Here is a 22,033-nt window from a genome sequence, read left to right as displayed (position 1 = left end):
AAAGGCTGTCCTGTAGAAAATGAAGCAAGTTTGGTTTTTTTGCTCCAGAAGGTAGGATACAAACAAATATGATTCAAATTACAAGAAAGAAGATTCTCACTAAGATCTAGGAATAATTTCCTGATGGTAAAAGCTGTCTGACAGTAGAATAGAATGTCTGGCAAAGTGGTGGTCTCCTCCTCATTGGAGGTTTTTAAACAGATTTTTGGCGGCCATCTTCTAAGAATCCATCAGCAAGTAGCTGAACTAGATGACCCCTTGCATACCTTCCAATTCGGCAATGCTGTGAGTCTAATATGTTTTCCATATTCCACTGACTTGGAGAATGAATTAAGTCTCAGAGTGCTGTACACTGCCTGAACAATCAACAGCAAGAATTCTGGATGCCTTGAGTCTCACTTTTGGGGAAGAGGTGGGATATAAATAAAATGATTGAATGACTGACCTTATCAGTTTGCACACATTTTCCACACATTCATGCTACGTATGCTCGGTATCAAGATGTCATGCTAAGAACTACTTGGGAACTATAACAGACTTCTTAAAGATGGGTTCTTCAAAAGTTGTGCTATACAATTTGAGCCTCAATTTTAGCAGAGTACGGCTGCAATTTATTGCTGCTGGGGCCACTAGATTAAGGCACATGAACTTGGCCATATGCAGGACTCATACATGGAATTTAATATGCATAAGCTAGGAATACTATGTCTCATCTTAACGGCATGGCAATTAAAAGAATACATACATTTATGTCATTTTAACTCATTAACCAGAATGAAAGAGTAGGCTCATTTGTTTCATATTTCAGGGCTAATTTGTAATGCAAATCCCTCTTCTACATAGCTTGCTAAATTCATGTGATGGTGCAAAGCTGCCAGGTGGGGGAATTCACAAATGAGGTACAGGAGCTAAAAAAATTATCACAATCCTGTGACACTTTTTCAATCATTTAACTCAAGTTAATGTTCAAACTAGCAATATACTGTTATCATTATCATCACTACCACTAACAACTCTGGATTTATACTCTTCATTTCTCCAAAAGAAGGGACTTAAGATATATGTCATTTCAATCTACAATAAAAGAAGAATGTAATTCAAACAAAACCAGAACTGAAACAAAATCAAATTAATGGATCACTTTCAAACCACTTTAAAACAATTTAAAAATACATCGCTGAGGGAAGTACAGAAAACAGCTGGTTACAAATAACAAATTCCCTATAACTGCTTTAGCCTTCAGTCTAATCCAGAAAGGCTACTCTAAACCTCCACCATTTATATGCCTTCATTGGCGAAGTATATTACCTTGTTTTGCCAGTTACCAGAATCTTTGTGGGGTCCATTACCCGACAGGCCAATCCTGCTGTATGAATGGTCCGCAATGCAGAGCTAAGCTGCACAATGTAGGCCCAGATCAGGGACTCTGGCAACAAGCCAGCATGTTGTCGTGGCAGAGGTCCGTCGTGTTGACCTGTCAGCAGAATTAAGAGAAGAAATGAAATCTATACTTTGATGTTCAAAGATATCTAGCAACTTTTTTTCCCCTTTTAATGCTGGTTAACCAAAAGCTCAACATTATTTCAGTGCAAATCTAACACAGTTGCCATGAAAACAATTTATCCAACAGAATATAAAATAAGCATTCACTGTTAAAGCAAATTATAACCAATAAAAATTAATTCCTTGATGAACACTGCTTACCATGATTTTCACTTTGTATATTTTTGAGTGCACTGATGTTTTAACATTAACAGAGGGTATAAGAGGATGACATTTCATTGGATATCTATAATCTATTACTAGAGAAATGGAGGAGTAATCAAAAATGGAGTCTTGACACTTCTTCTTTTACCAACATATATGACATTCACTGCCATAGATGTGGTCATGTCCATTATCCTAAGAGTGATTTGCTATGCTTCATATTGGGAGAAAAGCGGGATTCAATAAATCAACCAGTGTCCTCCTTAATGTACTTATAAACTGCTATTAGAAAAATTGCCTAATGGAACTCCCATGCTTTAAGGCAGTATATCACAGAGCACAAGATATTAGAGGAAAACAAGGATGGAAAATTAAATTGTTCAATGCCTTACTTGGGGGCTTCCCACAAGTATCTGGTTCTCTACTGTGTAATTAGGATGCTAAAGTAAATGAGGGTGGGCAACATGTGCCCCTAAAATCTTGATGCAGCCCCTACCCTACTCCCAGGCAGGACTATGGACTAATTTCCAAACCTCTCTGAAAGAATTTGCAAAGGAAAACTATCCTTCTAGCATCCCAGCAATTTATATCCATCACTAGTTTCAGCCAGTATGTGATCCCTGGCAGACTGTCTCCTCAAGCGATGGGGATTTTAGCAGAAAAGAAGGGCCTGTGTCCTTAAATTGGATGTTCTTCCGATATACAAAGCAGAAAACAAAACAAAACAAAAAAACAGGTCCAGGGAATAATGGTGATTTGGGGGTTACTCCCTGTCCTACTCCAGAGTAAGATATTTTTCTCAATTTTATTCCTACTCCAACTCTTGTAAAAACCTCTTACTCATTACTCCTGCTCCCCAGCCCTGGGGAAAAGCCCCATTTGCTTTGCAAGGCTGGTGTGTGTGTGTGTGTGTGTGTGTGTGTGTGTGTGTAAGTGACTTTCTTTGCCTCCCAGTCCCTTCCCCAGTGCAATATAATAAAACTGGTGTTTTTTTTGGGTGTTTGCATGTGCAATATAATAACAGGAATAAGGAGTAACAAATATATTTTGTTACTTCTTATTCCTACTCCTACTCCTGTATAAACCTCTTACTCCTACTCCCCAGTCCTGCCCCCCCCAAAAAAAAAACCCTACACAAAGCAATATTATTCACACTCTGCTGCCAGAAACAAAACATTTTATGTTTTTCATTTTCATAAAAAAAAGGGAGGGGGAGCAGTGCACGTTAATCAACCCTAATCCTGGGGCATGCTTTATCAAAAATATATAAGCCTCATTCCAAGTCTATTACAAATACATGAGCCAACATTTCTGGAATGTTGCACATTTTTCTTCCTACTGGAATTGCTTCATGGCTGGTATTTTGCCATAAACATTTTAGACCTTTACAATGAAATCATCCTCTTCACTGAAAAAAGGATTCCCTCCAGGGAATATATTCAGAATTGAAAAACTGAATACATTACAACTATCATCAACTTTAATATTCCCAAGATTTTTCAAAAAGAAATAACAAGATTGATACAAAACAAGTTCTGAATGAAAGGATTCATGTTTGGGTGTTTCTGCATTAACAGAACTATACACGATGCAGCAGATTACTCACACAGACAATCTGAACTGTGATTCAGATCCTTACATTATCATGCGCGTAGTCCTCAAGAGGACTGTAGCAATATTCCAGTAGAGGATCACTTCCTGAAAATAGCTCTTTAGATCCCTCAATTTAAAAAACATTTGGAGATTTTGATGTAAAAGCTAATAAAGGGTACTTTTCCTACAATGCAAACATATTATTTCTTCATATCTGCCATGCCATCATCATCACTCTGCTATATTTTTCTTTAACAAGCTCTTGCAAGAAACATCTAAAATAGGATTTTAAACTTCTTCATGCTAGGATGACGGTATTCAAGCATCTCTGTAACTCAAATGAATCAAATAGGCATGCATGTACATGCATTCAGAAATACCATCTTGAGAATAAAGAATCCTACTTCTATCTTAACAAAAGTGAAATACTAGCTGTTTTCACCTCCCCCCCTTATAAATATATCAAATGAGGGAGGAAACACTTTTAGTGACTATACACCATAGCAGCTATTAAAGCAGGTATTATTGTCTTCAACTTACAATATATGCAATTGAAAAACTGAGTGACATCAAAAATAATACATCTACAGACTGGTGGATAAAACCAACTTTGACTTCAATAAGACCTGGGATATAACAAATGATTCTCACTTTCATTTCTGCTTCTCCTTCTCCCCCAACCTTCCTTCCCTTTTGAGGTTTTGACTCTTGTTCCAGTTTGAAAAAAAGCAACCTCATTAATCAATAAGAGTTAGGACATTGAGGAGAGTATATTAAAAATGAAGATGGTAGAAGATGATTTGCATAGCAGTTTACCACCAGTTTTTACTTCAATGCATACTTTAAAAGCTCTCTCTCCTAATGCAAAATTATAAAAATTGTGAAGACAATGTACGAAAGTTATTTCTAGAAAAAGTATCATTTTATATATGTATGGGCTGACTGACTGACATCCCCATGAATCTGATAAAAGAGGGAGCAGCAGGAAGGACAAGATGTGGTTGCTTCCAAGAATCATTTTTTCAAAGCACAAGATTTCCAAGGTATGTGTGTAGTGTAATTAGACTGAGGGAAAGAGTGTCGTGGTACATGGAGCCCACTGTGATAAAATTCACAGACACTGAATGTCAGGATGCATATTGAGGGTAGGAGTACATTTTGAAGCCTCCAGCAATGGTGGATCGAGACTCTGTTTGTCCCCATAACGCAAGCACAGCACCTTGGAGCATGTTTTCAAGCCACTCTTGCTTTTAGTGTATTGGAATGGACTGATAAGTGTTTTTCTCTTCTGCTTCTGAGATATGGCCCATGTATCCCAAGGTTTCACTATGTCAAATTATGCTATCCTGTATGCATAAAGGTTCTTAGAATTCACACTTCTGGGGAAGAACTGGATAAAATGAAGACTGTATTTGCTAATGGTGCATAGCAAAACAGTTACAGGCTCTGTAAGTTAAAATGTAACTTATCTTGCAGTCAGTTCTTTTCTTCTGTCCCTTTTTAAATGGTAGCCTACTTCTCCCTACCATTTTTTCCTAAGTCACACTTTTTTACATATTGAAAGACACAGCCATGTTAGTCTGGAAGATCAGTACACAATGGGATCTTGCTGCATCTGAAAGATGGAAGTTAGTAGCATGGTCTTTCATTGACTTGAGCCTACTTCCACAGATGTATTTGAGAAAGTAGGCTCAAATCTACAAAAGCTTGTGCTACCAATTTCTGTCTTTCAGTTAGGTCCAAAACACACTGCAGAAATAATCCAGTTTGAGACCGCTTTAACTGCCCCGGCTCAGTGCTAGGGAATCCTGAGAATTGCGGTTTATTGTGGAACCAGAGCTCTCTGACAGAGAGGCTAAATATCTCACAACTCTACATTTCCTAGAATTCAGCCAGGGCAGTTAAAGCTGTCTCAAACTGGATTATTCCTGTAGTGTGTTTTGGACCTTAGTTTCAAAGATGCCACAAGATCCCTTTACACTGACACTCTGGTGAAAATTTTAAGTTTTTAAATTTTTACAAAAATTTTGGCCCAGAGAAGTTTTCCTCAAATGCTACTTCTGTGTGGATTGTATGCTATCTTTTAAATTCTACACCTGTCCCCAATTATATTGTCTTTCACTGATAATTATTTTGTATTTTTGTTGTACCCTATAGCTGAAGAAAAATAATATAATGAAATAAAATGAAATCAGGTTTGGATTTTCTGTTCTCACAATCTAGACAATTCTAGCACAGTGATGATCCTCAAGGAAGTTGTGGCCCTAAGTTTGCAAGATCTAAGCAGGTCTTGCGAACAAGAACCTGTCAGAGGTCTCTCAATTCACAGTGTTACCACAAGCCAAAGACAACTTGTTCGCACATAACAACAATGGTCTCCTTTTTTTATTAGGATAATAGTAGGTTCTTTGAAAGAAAAACAATTATTAATTTGCAGTGCAAGTACTCCAATGTTTCTTTGGTGCTCACAGAGCAATACTATTCAAATACAGCCTTTACTTGAGCATATGTCTAATCCCCTTCAAAAAAAAGTCATTACTGTGGGCCTGCCACATTTGCTGGGTTTAGGAGCACAGGATCCCTGTAAAAGTGGAAAAACTTTGAATAAAGAAACACTGGGTTTTTACCTGTGAAAGCTCCTCTCTAGGAATCTCTAGATCCTCCAGCACAGGTCTATGGCCAATACCTGCCAGAAGCTGACCACAGAGTCACACTGGAGGATCTACAGTAGAGATTCCTAGAAAGAACATATTAATCAAATCTGTGGATAATCAAATCCACAAAAGTCAAATGCATAAATGCAGAGGGCTGACTGTATATACCCTTTAAAAAGGTACAAATAAGTGAGAAAGAATTCTATAAGGGTAGGAAAAGTTAACTGGTTCACAGGTGTTCAAGTATAGAAATATACGAAACTTGTTACGCCTTGATTCACCTCTTAAAATAAAACTTTATACCACATCCTTGACACTAAAATGTTGGGATGTATCAGAGAATGACATGACAAAGTAAAAAAAGACTAACCACATTGTAACAGTAGAACACATCTATGAATAGATGTATAACCACATTTGTCTTGCTTCAACTGTCATACCCCAATTTTACTAACAAAAATGAAAAGTTAAATCATAAATCCCTGAACACTGTGGACATTACACTGATTAGATGTTCCTTAAAAATATAATCTTGAGTTTCTAAATACAGGTTACAGAATGCAAATAAATGACAAACATATTTTACAACTTTTTAAAAATGTAAAAGTATTTCTGTTTCCATAATTTTCATCCTTAGTTCTACAAATATCTCTGGATTTTTTTTTTTGTTTATATTTCAGCATTACATCAATAATGCTACTTTTTAATGTTTTTTTCCTCATAAATTGTATATTTTTTTCATTTATTACTCAAGCAGTCATACCTTTTCTTTTCAGCTAAATCTGTTTTCCCTGCCTCCATTACTAACCCAAGAGAGAGATAAAAAGAAATAAGCAATTTTCTTTCTTTAAAGGAGGAATCAAAAGCAAAGAAAGTGAGATTCTCTGGGGTATGCAGAGGAGCAGTCCATAGCCTCTTAGAAAATATCCCTCATGTGTCAGTTTATGAGGCAGGAATCTCATGCTCTCTGTTATTTCTGTTGACTCTGTTTCTCTGTTTTCATTTTTTTCTTTCTTGCTGTGTGAGTTAGATGTGCTCAGTGCTTTGTTCCTTCACTGGACTTACATTGCTAACTCTGTTGCCTCAGTTGCCTTTATATTCTTTCATCTGCTTTATCTTTCTCTCCAGTCCTTCAATATTACCTCACCACTGCTATAAATAATTTGCCAGAAATAACACCAATATTTCCCTTCACTTTCATCACATCCACAATGTTCTGTTTCATATACACTGGACTATACAGTACAGAATACCACATGCTAAGCACTAACCAGTTTCTTTTAAACATGCTGAATGCTGAGAAACTACCACACAGACATATAAGACCCAGGGCAATAAGCAATCAGGAAAAAACAAGACAGCAGCACACAGAAAGAGTACTCGAACACAAGAAGATTTACATGAGCATACCTGTACTAAATATTTTAAGATGAGTATTTCTTTAGATAAGTATACTAGATACTCAACTAAAGCCAAGTATTACTTTCACTCCAATATGAATTCACCACAAACTGCAAAATAAAACTATTTGAGATGAACAGACATTGTTCCTAATTTTGCTCTACTGAAAAAGAATCACAGGTCTCATTTGCTGGCCTTACCCCACTTCCTTTTCGTGAAATAGGCATCAGCACTAGGATCATTGAAGTGTCTGCTCATCATAGTCTCTCCTCCAGCATGGAAGTCGTATGCAAACACAAGAGCTTTTCAAAAAGAGTCCGAGGTGAGAATTAGGTATGCAATTGATGCAAGTCTTCCAATACAATTGGCCAACATCTTAAAATCAGAAACTTACAATGCTCTCCAAATGCTTTAGTGGTGAATACTTCCCGCAATGTTACAATATTCGAATGTTGGATTTTTTTCCACATATCAACCAACACCATGCACTTTGTGTTAACAAGACGAAAACCTGGGAAATATAGGGGGGAGATTTATTTCAAAGATTCTCACACATCTAATACAATTTTCACATTGGTTTCAAAATACTGAGCTGCCACCAACAGAGACACACCAAAACAAAATGTATTTATTTGTACATAACTGACTCCATGGTTTGTTAGTTAGGCCAAATTTCTATTCCTTAATTTAAAGGAATTATTCAATTTGAAATCTGATTTGTGATTTATATACAGAAAAGAACAAATGTTTTAGACTTAAATACTGGTAGCATTGAAATTTTTAAAAGATGACAACTTAGGATTTCCCTCACCATGTATCCTCCGAAGGCAATATGGCAGATCATCTTTGCTATTTACAGCTTTGTAGCATGATGTTATGTACCCAAAGTTGCTTGTTTTCTGTATCCGATTGGGTGGTGGCAGTGGTTCTAAAGGGAAAAGGCTGTGGTAGCTGTCAACTTCTGTTGGAACAGCTAAACCAGTTTACAGAAATACATTAGACACTACTTAAAATTATGAAGAAAACAGTTATAATAGATAAAGAAGATCCATTAGATGTGAAAACAATACAGACAGTGTTTAGATTGGAAGATTGTAACAAAGTTAGTTTATGATTATACCTTTGCAAATCATATACACCTTTCCCACAATACAGACATTTGTCTTAGGGAAGACAGATGTTCAATATTAGGGGGGGACAGATTAGTGCCAATGCCTAAGATTCCAATTAGCTATTGTATAGATTTGGCAGAAAAAGGAATACTTGATCATGGTTAGTAATGAAGGGGGAACTTTAGGAGAAAACAGCCATAAAAGCTTAAGTTCAGATGTAGGTCAATAAAACCATATTATAAGATATTTGTGCAAGTTTTATTTGTCTGTTACTTGTTTAAAGTAAGATGCACTTGGTTGCTTATAGATCTCTAATGTACTGAACTAGAACAACAGAGACCTGAGACGAAATTCTTTTGTAGAGACAGTACAAATGGCTCTTTTTTCCCTCTCCTGCCACCTCCTACTACATCCCTTCCTTCCACTGCCATCATGTCATACATGTTGCCTTTTCCCAGTCTTTCAGGTAAGGACAGCTGCCATTTCACTGTACAGTTTCTGTCCAGCATACTATTGTGATTCTGAGAATCTAAAGACTTCAGAAATAATAAAGATGGACACCTGGCACAGTTTTTCAGAACAGGGAGCAGGCTCGCTCCCCAACCATAAACTCATTTATTGCTTGACTGGCAAACAGCTCGTGTAACTTGGCACTTGAGTCAAGAACAAGAATTAAACTTGTATGTCCATGACAAGCAGACTTTTACTGAATTATAAAGATTATAGAGCTGAAACCATTGTCTTCTTTGCAACAGACACTTTCTTTGCCACAGAGAAAAATAGAATGCTGTCCTTCAGGAAATCCACAGAACATGATGGCTGCAAAGCAACAGAAAATAGCTTTGCTCTTGAGCCTGAGAGGTTTCTTGTGCTACAGGTGATCAAGAGTAATTTTTTAACAACCTATTCTGATTTTTAAAAAAACAGAATCCAAAGAGTGCTGCTTCTGGAAGAAGATTAACCATCCATTATGAAGCCAAGCCCTCCCTTCAGTCCATCTGCCTTGGTCCAGGCCTCGGAGGTAGAGAGGAACTGCTGGACCTCTTACTCCTTCCCTCCACCACTCCCTTCTCCTTTTGTGTCATGTCTTTTTAGATTGTAAGCCCGAGGGCAGGGAACCGTCTAATTAAAAAGATTGTATGTACAGCGCTGTGTAAATTTACAGCACTTCATAAATAAAGGTTAATAATAATAATAATAGTTCAACTGCATTGCACTGATATTTTTGGTTTTGACCCTTCCTGTTTTCTTCTCCACATTGAAAACTGCCCTATATGCAGCATGTTGAGAAGGGCTCCAGTTCCATATTCTGTTAATCACATGGAGCTATGGTAATGTCTTACCTGTCTATTAACTTTTTAGAACATTTCAGATTATTTTACTTACTGGAAAAGATTAAACGTTATAGCTCGAAATATTCCCTGAATTGACTTTCTAATCTTTAAATGTATTGCTCATAAATACTCTCTTAAATAATCATCCAAATAATCAGAAAGCTTTGTTGATTTTTAAGGACCACCTAGATGAAACTGAAATACAGTTTTATTCTTAAGTCATATTCAGTACACAGCAACAATATTCTTTCACAAGTCTGTGTCATCCACAATAACTCCTATGAAACCTTGTGGTTTGCATTAGCAAGCACTGACTCAGTTGCTGTGTGGGTTTGCAGTCTTGGATGCACACAATTAAATGCCCCATTCTGACTTCAAAATCCTCCACAGGATATCTTAACAAACAATGGAAATAAATAATGATTATACGGAGGACTCTATACTCCCAGGCTAGAAACAAAACATATTATAGAGAAACTAAACTTTTACCATTAGTGAAATCAAACACAAGAGAATAGAAAGTTTGGGTCATCTATGGCTAAGAAAAAAGGACAAATAGAAAGGAAGAGTTAAAGACAAAGAAAGTAATGTAAACGTATTACAGAGAAGAAACAATTGATAGATTCCAATTTACACTGGACTCTGCATCTACAGTAATTTTTGTTTTAATATGCTTTTGATATATATGTGATTATTTTTAGTAAAATTACAAAGCCGAAAGCAAGCAAAATAAAAGGTTAGAAATGTAATTTAAATTTGGGATGTTTGTTTACTCACCAGGCATATCTGCTTGATCTATCTGAGCCATTGTAATTAAATGTCTGTTGATCAGCTCCTACAAGGAACACATTTTCCACTTTTACAAACAGATATGAAAATCTAGTGGTTTTTTTCTCATATCCTTCTTTAGTTTGTCTTGCAAAAACTTTCAGACTATCAAGACTTACAGAAACAGACCTAAAGCCAACCTTGTCCAGGGGATACATATCCCTGAGTATAGCTGGAAGAATAGCCTTAGATAAGCCCTACACAGGCAGTCAATGCTTCTGCCTCAAGGATTGCTTCCTGCCTAAGTATTCCTACCAAACATTTCTCAAACCTGTTCTTGAGAGACTTCCAATAGACAGAGTACCACATTACAGAGAATTTGATTCAATGGTCCACCACTATTGTTATTGTATATTCCTATGGTCCAGTGTAACTCTTTTTGGTTATTGTACAACCCTCCATTATTTCTTTTCCTTAATTTTGGTAATTGGTCCCTATCTTCCTCAATGCAATCCTCATGCACCCAAACACTGATGAAGCCACTGTCGATTTTTTCTCAGTGTTCAAGTGAACAACTCCTTCAATCCATCACATTGTACCCATTAGTATTTAAACTATACTCATTAAATATTGTATTTAACTACTTGTTTTGACACCACATAAAATGAAACTTCTTCCAAAAAGAAAAGCATTTGGTTCCTCCTGTACTACCTCCTTTTCTGAGTAAAGATGCAATGAGGGATTCTCATAATCCCTCACTACTGGTGATTCTAAGTGGGGCTAGGGGGAAATCTCAAACATCTAGAAGGCCAAGCGCTCAGAAGAAAGAGAAGGCTAGTACCTCTTGTGGGATTATTTACAAGATTATGTTAGACCTCAAATAATTTAACTACTTTTTGCATTTTCTTGATATTTATTGAACATGGTACTCTGAAGTTCAAGTGAAGACAATACCCTCATCTCCTTCACAAATGTTCTACTCAGGCTTCCCAATGTGGGTTTTACTTGCTTTTCTTGTAATGATGCTACATAGCACGTTTCACAACCAACCGCTTTCAGAAAGTCACTTGGCAGGAAACTTCACAAAAATATGTTGCTATAAATCAGTGGTTCCCAATCTGTGGGTCAGGACCCCTTAGTATAAATAGAGTATGCATGTGCCTCCCCCCCCCCCCCCCAAAAAAAAAACAACTTAAAAAGTCAGACTTGCTAGATACGTAGTGGTAGAGATATGCAATCCATAGTGAACACACTGGGAATAATAGTTTTGCAAAAATTTCTGCCATAAGGCAGATGTGTAAAAATCGTATCATGTGTGAACAACATTTTGCAACCAAAATGGCACAGGTATTTTGCAACCAAACCAAATTTCTATTCTGATTCAATCAATTACTTCAGCTAGCTAACTGAAACCTACATAATGTTCTGGACAGCCTGGCATCAGGGGCTCAGCATCAAGACCTGGAAACAACTCACAGCCACCCAAGTCACTGATCCAAAATGCCAGCCACAGCACTGCTTGTTGACAGTTTGGATGTTTGCGGTTGCTGCTGATACCTGACTCAAGGAGAGGATGAGATAAAACACCATAGGAGGGAGGGAAGGAACTGAGGGGTCTACTATACCTGTCAGCAGCACAAAAGGTGTGATGTGCCCTGCCAACCTGTACTAATTCTTGTACATTACAACATGTTCCATCTCAAATATGTTACCATATAAAGAACACATCATAAGTGAGAGTGCCAAATTAGAGGTTGTTAAAACACAGTTTTAAAATATCATGTACTTAACAATGCAACCCTTAACACTTCTGCTATGAAGTAAGTAAGCCACATTCAGTTTCTCAGTAAGTGTGTAGGATTGCAGCCTAAGATGGTAACAGACTACCTGAAACACAGTCATTCATGTTTTAACATACTTGTTTCACTTGTTGACTTCCTCAGTAATAGTAATAGTAATTATTTTTTTAAAGTACAAAACTGTACACAACTTTGTGAACTGTTTAAACTGAGTACAGACATTTTATGAATAAAATCATTAATTTAAATTATTATTTCTTTAAATTTACCTGTCTGAGTTCATCTGCCATAAAGAAGGAAGGTGCATTAGCTTTTGGCTGCATATAAGCAACATGAGGTGCAGTTGGAGGATAAATGTGATAATTTGGGAATACCTATGAGGGGAAAAATAGAAACAAATTGTTTTTAGAATTTAATGTTTAGAAAGATGTCAAATCTTTCTGAAGCAACACCACAAAGATGTACCCTTTTAGACACTATCTAATCCTTAAAGGTGGTGCAATTTGTATCATCCCAGAAAGCTGCTAACAATAAGTCAAATTGTTAGAAGAACCCTGTTGTATCAGATTGGGGAAGTTAGTCTTTCACTACAGTGAGCTTACTTACATGAAACCCAGCTACCTCGTGGCAATCTAGCTCTTCAGGCTCACTTTAAAAACAAGAAAACAATGTTTGTATGCATACTGCAGACTTATGCATATTATTGACTTATGGTTGTAAGTGCAAGCAGAATCAGAATGATCATTTGCAAAGTCTGAAAAGCCAATATTAGGACAGATCTGAGCAGAGAAGAAAGAATTTGTTTGGTATGCATACAAATATACCCCAACTCCATCAGGTCTAGCCTAAAGAAGAAAGCCCTCCTCCCATGCCACTTCCCACTGCCATTCCCTTCTCCTTTTGTGTCATGTCTTTTTTAGATTGTAAGCCTGAGGACGAGGAAATGTCTAACTATCTGTAAGCCACTCTGAGAGCCTTTCTGGCTGAAGAGCAGGGTATGTATAATAAATAAAATAAAATAAATAAAATATTAACAGCAGAACTGCAAGAGAAAAAACAAAGTGAAATGCAGGTGGAATCTGGATGCGTCCCACCATTCCCAAAAACTGAAATATCAAGACTGCTTAACCTCTCAAAAGGCTGCATAGATACTACAAAGTAAACTGGCAAATATCTTCAGAGGACTTTCACAGGGTGACCCATGTTAAGAAGATTCGTGCAGGGTGATAACTACAGAAAGAACTTTTTTGGGGTGGCACAGCATCAGTGAAACACCAGTGAAAAGCACATATGATGTTAAATCTTTTTGTTTTGTTTTAATTTAGACTTTTATTTATTTTTATTTATGGAAGTTACCAAACAAGAGTAGGTAACATACAACCTATAAAATATACATGGCTACCCACACTTGCTAAATTTCAGCAATTTCCAACAGTTATCATTCTAAACCCAGCCACACTGCCAAATTTTGATGATAAAGCCTCAGAACAGAATAACGTGCACAAAGAGGACACTTCTTGTTTCTAAAATTAAAACAAGCTCTTCTAAAAGTTTGATTCAGCATGGAAACAAAGCAGGATCTTTATTTCAAAAGCAAGCTACTGTGCTTTACTGCTATGTTTGGTGACAAGTAAGTGGCATGGTGTAGACTGCAATGAGTTTATGGGAAAGGCTAAAGTGGTCCATGTGCCCCTAAAAGTTGCACATTCCTGTATTATATCCCTCACTTAATTTTAGCTGAAATTGTTGCTGACTTCCCTTGTTAAGATATCTATTTTCAATTTTATATTTTAAAATTCATATTGCTTTATTCTTAAATTGCTTTATTCTTAAACTTAGAAACAGGATAGCAGTTTTTCTATGTATAATATATGTGGAATAGGAATACAGTAAAATCTATTTATGTGTAGGTTAAGCAAGAATGCAGTATTCACATACAGCAGGCCCTTGGTATCCACTGGGGTTTGGTTCCAGGACCCACCATGGATATCATAATCCATGGATGCTCAAATCCTGTTAAACATAATGGCATAGTGAAATGGTATCCCTTATATAAAAGAACAAAATCAAGTTTTGCTTTTTGTAATTTATATCTTTTTGGAGTATTTTCAAACTGTTGATGGTTGAATCCATGGATAAGAATCCATGGATACAGAGGGTCAACTATACAAGTATGGGAATGGCAAACTAACCAGGTCTACAAAAGCTCATGTTATCAGTTTCTTTATTTCAGTTTGTTTCAAAGGTGCTACAATATCCCTTTGTACCCAGATCATGTATGCAGCTAAACAGATTCTCCCGTTAACTATTCTTATGTATCCAACCTGGACTGCTGCAGCCCTGGGAAGGGGCATGCCTGGTTTTCTGAGGTGTCACCAGTCCTTAAGATAGAACAGAACTCTACATGTAACCTGGCATGTTTCTCCACTGCCACCATGACATGGCTCCCAAATCCACATAACTCTCTGTGCGCTTCATCTCATGAATGAAGAGTCTGTTCCCACAATGACAACCCCCCCTGAAGAAAACAGCCAAGAAAACCCTGCGATAAGTTTGCTTTAGGGTTGCCATATATAAGAAATGACATGAAGGCACACAACAACACCACCACCTATGGCAGGCTAGTTTTATGTACTTTTTAATGGAATTTTGATAATATGGAGCTGCTTTTCCGTTTCAACAGGCATTTCATGAGTGACTATATATGGCCCAGCTTGTCTAAACAGTGACTGAACCCAGTTAATTCTTGTTCTGGAGAGGGGGAGGGTGTGTAATCATATATGGTTTAAATCTGGTTTTAATTTTTTTATTGATTAATCTTGTTTTAATGTTTGTATCTCGCCATTTTTTAAAACCATTTTTTTAACTTGTTGTAAGCTTCTCTGAGTCATAAACTGGGAAAAAGGACAGAAATAAATAAACAAACAAACAAATAAATAATATTACAGAGCCTGAACATTGGCTCATCTTGTTTAGCACTGTCTACTCCCATGTCTCAGGCAGAGATTATTTTCTTAATATCAAGGGTAGTTAAATTGGATATGTGTCAGGAACAGAACCAAGCTCATTCTATATACAAATCATATGTAATACTACTGACCTATAGCCTCCCCTAAGTTGGAAAGCAAGAACTGCAAACAGAACAAAATGGGTGCATTCTACAGCACTAAGGTTACTGTAATGGGAAGAAACCTAGCTAAACTCTGCTTCACTGAAATGTCATAGTTCAGCCACCAACTACTTTGGACATCCATGTAAATGTCGTAAGATAGTTTGGGAAAGACAAAAGAAAGCTAATTTAAATTAAAATCAGGAGTGGCTGTCAGGTTTAACAGCCAAGTTTTAATCTTTATTTATTTATCCATCCATCCATCCATCCATCCATCCATTCCACTCTTTTCCCAGGACTGGGACCCAGAGCGGCTTCACAGCATTAAAAAACAGTAAAATTAAAAACATTAAAAAATAAATAAATAACGTACATTAAAAAGAATTATTAAACTAGTCCAACATCCCAGCCTCTCCTTACAGCTATTCCTTAAATGCCTGCTTCAACCGGTAGATCTTCACCTGCCGGCGGAAAGCCATCAAGGAGGGAACCGTTCTGATCTCCCTTGGCAGGGAGTTCCAGAGTCTAGGCCCTCTCTTGTGTGCCCACCAACCGTATTTGTGATGGTGTTGGGATGGAGAGAAGGGCTTCTCCAGAGGATCTCAGAGTTCAGGCTGGTTCATACCAGGAGAAACAGTCTGTCAAATAGCGTGGACCTGAGCCATGTAGGGCTTTTTAGGTAATAACCAGCACCTTGAATTGTGTCCAGAAACAAACTGGCAGCCAATGAAGCTGTTATGGTCTCTATAATCTGCCTGTTAACAGCTTGGCAGCAGCCCTTTAAACCAGTTGAATTTTCCGGGCACTTTTCAAAGGCAGTCCCATGTAGAGCCCATTACAGCAGTCCAAATGGGATGTAACCAAGGCATGTACCACCGTGGCCAGATCTGGTTTCTCAAGTAACAGGCGCAGTTGGTGCACAAGTTTTAAATGTGCAAAAGCACTCCTGGTCACAGCCGAGACCTGGGCTTGCAAGTTCAAAGCTGAGTCCAAGATTACCCCCAAACTGCGAACCTGTGTCTTCAGGGGAAGTGTGACCCCATCTAATGCAGGCTGGATCCCTATGCCCTGATCTTCCTTCCGACTGACCAGGAGCACCTCAGTTTTGTCTGGATTAAGTTTCAACTTGTTTGCCCTCATCCAGTCCATTATTGAAGACAGACACTGGTTTAGGACCAGGACAGCCTCCTTGGATTGAGGTGGGAAGGAGTAGTAGAGTTGAGTGTCATCTGCATATTGATGACACTACACCCCCAGAATCCAGACAAAATGGTTTCATGTATATGTTAAACAGCATAAGAGACAACAAAAACCCTGAGGGACCCCACAGGGCAATGGCCAGGGGGGTTGAACACGAGTCCTCCAGGACCAGCTTCTGGGTTCGCCCCTCCAGGAAGGAACGGAGCCGCTGTAGAACAGTACCTCCAACCCTCATCCCAGAGAGGCGGTCCAGAAGGATACCATGATCGATGGTATCAAAAGCCACTGAGAGGTCCAGGAGAACCAACAGGGACACACTCTCCTGTCCAGTTCCTTGTGTAGGTCATCCACCAAGGCGATCGAGGCTGTCTGTTCCACAGCCAGGTCTGAAATCAGATTGAAATGGGTCTAGATAATCTATCTGTTTCATTCAGAAACCCCTGGAGTTGGGAAGCCACCACATGTTTCAAAACCTTGCCCAGAAATGGTAGGTTAGACACTGGCTGATAGTTATTCATTATTGTGGGATCCAATGATAACTTTTTTAACAGAGGCCTCACAACAGCCTCCTTTAGGCAGGATGGAATTCTGCCTTGTTGTAGGGAGGCACTGATTACCTCCTATACCCACTCAGCCAGTCACCCTCTGACCTGTTTAATAAGCCAGGAAGGACAAGGGTCCAAGACACATGTGGTGGCTCTTACTTTTCCAAGGATTCTGTCCACATCATGTTGCACAAGTTGAAAAGTATCCATTAACACTGGACCAGCAGGAGCCAATGTTACATCCACCGACACTGTATCAACTGTAGCATCCAATTCGGACCGAATCTGAGTGATTTTATCTGCAAAATGCCGTGCAAATTCTTCACAGCAAGCCTCTGAGTGGTCTGCATTTTCTACTTGAGGGTGAGTGTGTAAAATACCCCTGACCACTCAGAACAGTTCTGCTGGCCGGCTCGTTGCAGATGCAATTCTGGCAGCAAAACATGATTTCTTTCCTGCCCGCACTGCCAATAGAGTAGACTTTCAAATAGGCTCTAGCCCATGTTCGATCAGATTCACTCCGAGTCTTCTGCCAACGTCGCTCTAGTCTCCATTTCATTCATTTCATCAACATCAAATCCCTGGAGAATCAGGGGGCTGGTTTGGTTCCACTCTGTGAGAGGGGATGCTCAGGACGCCCTGGCCATTTCCCCATTCCAAAGGCTGGCCAGGGCTTCAAAAGAATCACCTGCCAAAGTGTCAGGAAACTCCTCAAAAGCCCTCAGGAATCCATCTGGATCCATCAGCCTCCTGGGGCAGACCATCCTAATCGATCCCCCAACCAATTTATGGTGTGGTATGCTATTACATTGAATATCCATATTTATTGCCATGACAAATGCATGACAAATGCAAATAAACAAAGCTAAGATCTTACCATTCCAGTTAGAGGTGCTGGAGTTGTGTCAGTATAGAAATAGGTTGTGCCACCCACCGTTTCCTTCTGAATCACCTGGCCAGTAGAAGGGGGCTGGGAGACAGCATTAGTAACCGGCGTAGAGGCACTAGTAGGCACCATATAATTTGCTGGGTTTGGTGTATGACTTCTTCGTCTAGGAGCAGGAGACGTGTGAGGAGTAATTTTAGGGGAATGAAGGGGAGAAGATCCTGCAGACAGCGACATTCCTTATGGGGAAGAAAAGGAGGGGGGAAGACTTGCAGATCAAAGAGCATTTGTTTCATTATGAGATTTACAGTTTAAAAAACTTATTTTCTTGTGGATTAAAAAAAAGATTTAGGACAGAAGAACAAGACATTTGGAAGCTTCTCAATCACTGAAGAATGTACTCAACATGTCAATGTCAAATACAATGGGTAGCTGAACTTCATCAACTAAAAAAGGTTACTGAAACATACTTAGAAACATTTGGGAGCATCTGAGACATAACTCCATTTAATTGTAATTCTGCAGCATTTTTGTAGTTTGTAAATGGATCAAGTAAACAGTACCACTGTTTTTTGTAAAAGAACAACAACAAACTAACACAGGTTCACTAACACTTAGCCAAAATGCCTGGGACAGAAGTATTTTAGCTTTTGGGGTTTGTTTGTTTTTTAACGTTTATTTGTTTTGGAATATCTGCACATACATAATGAGGTATCTTGGAAAGGTGACCCAAGTCTAAACACAAAACTCATTTATGTTTCATATACACCTTTATATATATATAGCCTGGAGGTTATTTTATACACAATGAAAATTATTTTCAATAATTTTGTCCATGGTTTGTGGACACTGGACCATCAGAAAACAAAGCTTTGACTATCTCAGCCACACATGTCGACTATTTTGGACTCTGGAGTAGTTCAAGATTTCAGGATAAGGGATATTCAACCTGTACTTTTAAATCCACGCTTTGGTTTCTGCAAAGCATTACATTTTAATTCTAACTAAGTCGGGTTCCAGACCGCCCAAAAGTATGTGCTCAGCACGTACTAGGGTTAGAAAAGGGCGTCCTTTCCGGACACCCCTAACCCTAGTACGTGCCGAGCACGTACAAAATGGCAGCACCCATTCTACATGGGCACCGCCATTTTGACGTAGCGGACGCTTAGCATCTGCACGTCGCGGTACAGAAATGATGCCACAAGTGCGCCATTGGCGCCTTGTGGTGTCATTTCTGTGCCACAAAAAGAACCCACGGTTTGTCCGCTGCGGTTCCCTGACGCAACAAACACCAGTGCCAGCAGACCGCCCTTTTGGGTGGCCTGTAAAGCGCCATAGAAAACGTTATAATACTAATTATAGATACCAGAGTTAACTGAGTTCCAATTAGGATGGCTTAAAAAAATAATTTAAGGGGGAAATACTGGTATCTGTTGTACAGAATCTGCAAAACATTTTAATCTTGGTTTTGTACGGCGCCATGTACATTTACAGCGCTTTATAAATAAAGCTAATAATAATAATAATAATCTAAAAAAACCTCTATATACATGACACAAAGCTGCAAATATTACTGAAACTGATCAACTTTTCTAAAGCCAGAAAATAAGACAAATTTATTGACAAAGCATTGTTTACACTTATTGAAACAAATTATTAAGAGTGTGAAACTCATTTTGTTAATTTTATTTACTATACAACTGTTATTTGAATAACATCATTATAAATGTTTTTAAAATGTGAAATCAGAACATACTGCAGGGATTCAATCCTCCATAATGGCTAGGATCCAATACACCATGTCTTCATAGGGATTTTAATTTCCCTTTTTCCAAGGTAACCCCCTGGGACCTTTGCAAGTTTCCCCCCCAAAGTAAAGCTCCAGAAAGGAGAGGCAAGCACAGGAAAAACCATTACTCAGTGACAGATCATATTCTTTGTATGCACATGGTCCAGATTAAATCCATGGCATTTTCAGTTATAAGGCAGCAGAATCAAGAAAGAGTCCTATGCATGATCATGGAGAGCTACTGCCAGAGCAGACATTGTTATGGTCTCTATAATCTGCCTGTTAACAGCTTGGGCAGCCCTTTGAACCAGTTGAATTTTCCGAACACTTTTCAAAGGCAGTCCCATGTAGAGCCCATTACAGCAGTCCAAATGGGATGTAACCAAGGCGTGTACCACCGTGGCCAGATCTGGCTTCTCAAGTAACAGGCGCAGTTAGTGCACAAGTTTTAAATGTGCAAAAGCACTCCTGATCACAGCAGAGACCTGGGCCTGCAAGTTCAAAGCTGAATCTGTAGTAAGCAGATACCTTGACTTCATATAAGGTAGCTTTATATTTTCATGGTAACTAGTCATGATAAAAAATCAGATGTAATAGCTGTTTGTTGGAAAGCACTAAATATGATATTAATGAAGGCATAGTTCAATGGACTAAATCCTGTGCAATCGACTTCCAGTAAAGATGGCGGAGAGAAAACAGCTGGACTCGTGAGCGGAGCCCAGCCGTTCTGACTGCGGACGTGCCAGCGAAGGGAAAATCCTTCCCCCAAGGCTGACAAGAAAAGAACTACCCCACCGGTAAACGGGGAGTGGATGGGTGCATCCAGATCAGGAATCACTTACCCAGTCAGGCAGTAAGGAGAAAGGCAAGACCGCAGTAAGGGAGGTGAAGATCGCGGACTACCCACCGCCGCAGCCAGAGGCTCGGAGGAGCAAATCCCTGCCACTGCCGCTTTTAAAATCAACTAATAAATACAAGCTAAAAAACAATCTGGCAGCAAGGTAAAGATCTTAGCAGACAACAATCCGGATTAACTTTACTTTCTTTTATTATTCCTAAGAGGATGTAGCCCTAAAAGGAGTTGATACATTTAATAGTTTAATTAAAAGTTCATACCAAACTTAGGACTGATTAAGCAGAAGACAAGGCTGGGAAACATCTATACCTAAAGCTATTTTTGGAAGGCACAGAGCGAAATATTAGGCGGAACAGATATTAAAAGACTTGAAATCAGCTGCACTTCTGTTTTTTGTTAAGATTTGACAACTTTTGATGATACAAAGTTGCGGATGCGAAGGGACTGAAAAAAGGGTGAAGAGAGAAGCGGGACTTGACTGGGAACACAAAGTACATATTGGTCTGATACAATAGCTGGAGGTAAAAACGGAGAGGATTAGAAGTGGTTAAAAGTTGGTAATATATGGAAACATAAAACATTACAAAAGACCTGAACTGAGTTGCCACAAACGGACATTGTGTTAAGAAAGAGTACGATGGAAAGAGGACTGGGGAGGAGACAATAACATTTAATAGAGTTGGATTCAGCAGAGAAGGACAGGTTGCTTACCTGTAACAGTATTTCTTCAAGTGGTCATCTGCGAATACATACAAATGGGTTTTACTGCGCAAGCGCAGTAAAATCCATTTGTATGATTCGCAGAGACCACAAAGAAGAAGGAGAGATACAATTCTAACTGTGGCAAGAAAGAGTTCATCGAAAAGAGGCCTGGGGAGGAGACAACATTACTTAACAGAGTTTGATTTATGAGAATTGGATAGATATAACTTAAACTGTGGCAAGAAAGACCACGCCGGAAAGAGGACTGGGGAGGAGACAACATTATTTAATAAACCCTGATTTATGAGAATTGGATAGATACAATTTACATAGTGACAAGAAAGACTATGTCGGAAAGAAGACTGGGGAGGAGACAGCGTTACCCAGCAGAGCTAGACGGAAAAGGATGAGTGAAGAGACAACAATAGCTAAAAGAATATGAGCTAAGGAAATATATAGTGTGTTAAGAAAGATAGAGTTAGAAAGGAGATCAGAGAGGAGACAAGAATCTAGCTTCAAACCAATTTATTTTAAGAAAGAAGGTATTGGGAAAATCAGGAATAAAGAAATCAGAGAAA

General features: G+C 38.5%; 1 protein-coding gene across 9 annotated transcripts in view; it reads right to left on the bottom strand.

The window, feature by feature from the left end:
* Nucleotides 1–22,033, bottom strand: part of PAN3 (poly(A) specific ribonuclease subunit PAN3) — a 95,627-nt gene that overhangs the window by 21,503 nt on the left and 52,091 nt on the right. For 8 of the 9 annotated variants that reach the window (XR_006103119.1, XR_006103118.1, XR_006103120.1 and 5 more), the window contains 7 exons: nucleotides 18,100–18,347; nucleotides 12,638–12,742; nucleotides 10,579–10,636; nucleotides 8,167–8,328; nucleotides 7,750–7,866; nucleotides 7,556–7,657; nucleotides 1,309–1,474 (listed from right to left, as the gene is read on the bottom strand). Coding sequence is in view for 6 of the 9 variants with exons in the window: in XM_042460443.1 (XP_042316377.1) it covers nucleotides 1,309–1,474; nucleotides 7,556–7,657; nucleotides 7,750–7,866; nucleotides 8,167–8,328; nucleotides 10,579–10,636; nucleotides 12,638–12,742; nucleotides 18,100–18,347 (958 nt within the window). In the remaining 3 variants the exon portion in view is untranslated. The remainder of the gene's footprint in view (nucleotides 1–1,308; nucleotides 1,475–7,555; nucleotides 7,658–7,749; nucleotides 7,867–8,166; nucleotides 8,329–10,578; nucleotides 10,637–12,637; nucleotides 12,743–18,099; nucleotides 18,348–22,033) is intronic. The other variant, XM_042460441.1, reaches the window with a different exon arrangement.

This window comes from Sceloporus undulatus, chromosome 3 (genome assembly GCF_019175285.1).
Source record: "Sceloporus undulatus isolate JIND9_A2432 ecotype Alabama chromosome 3, SceUnd_v1.1, whole genome shotgun sequence".
NCBI lineage: Eukaryota > Metazoa > Chordata > Lepidosauria > Squamata > Phrynosomatidae > Sceloporus > Sceloporus undulatus.
This window is presented reverse-complemented; position numbering and strand designations above follow the sequence as displayed.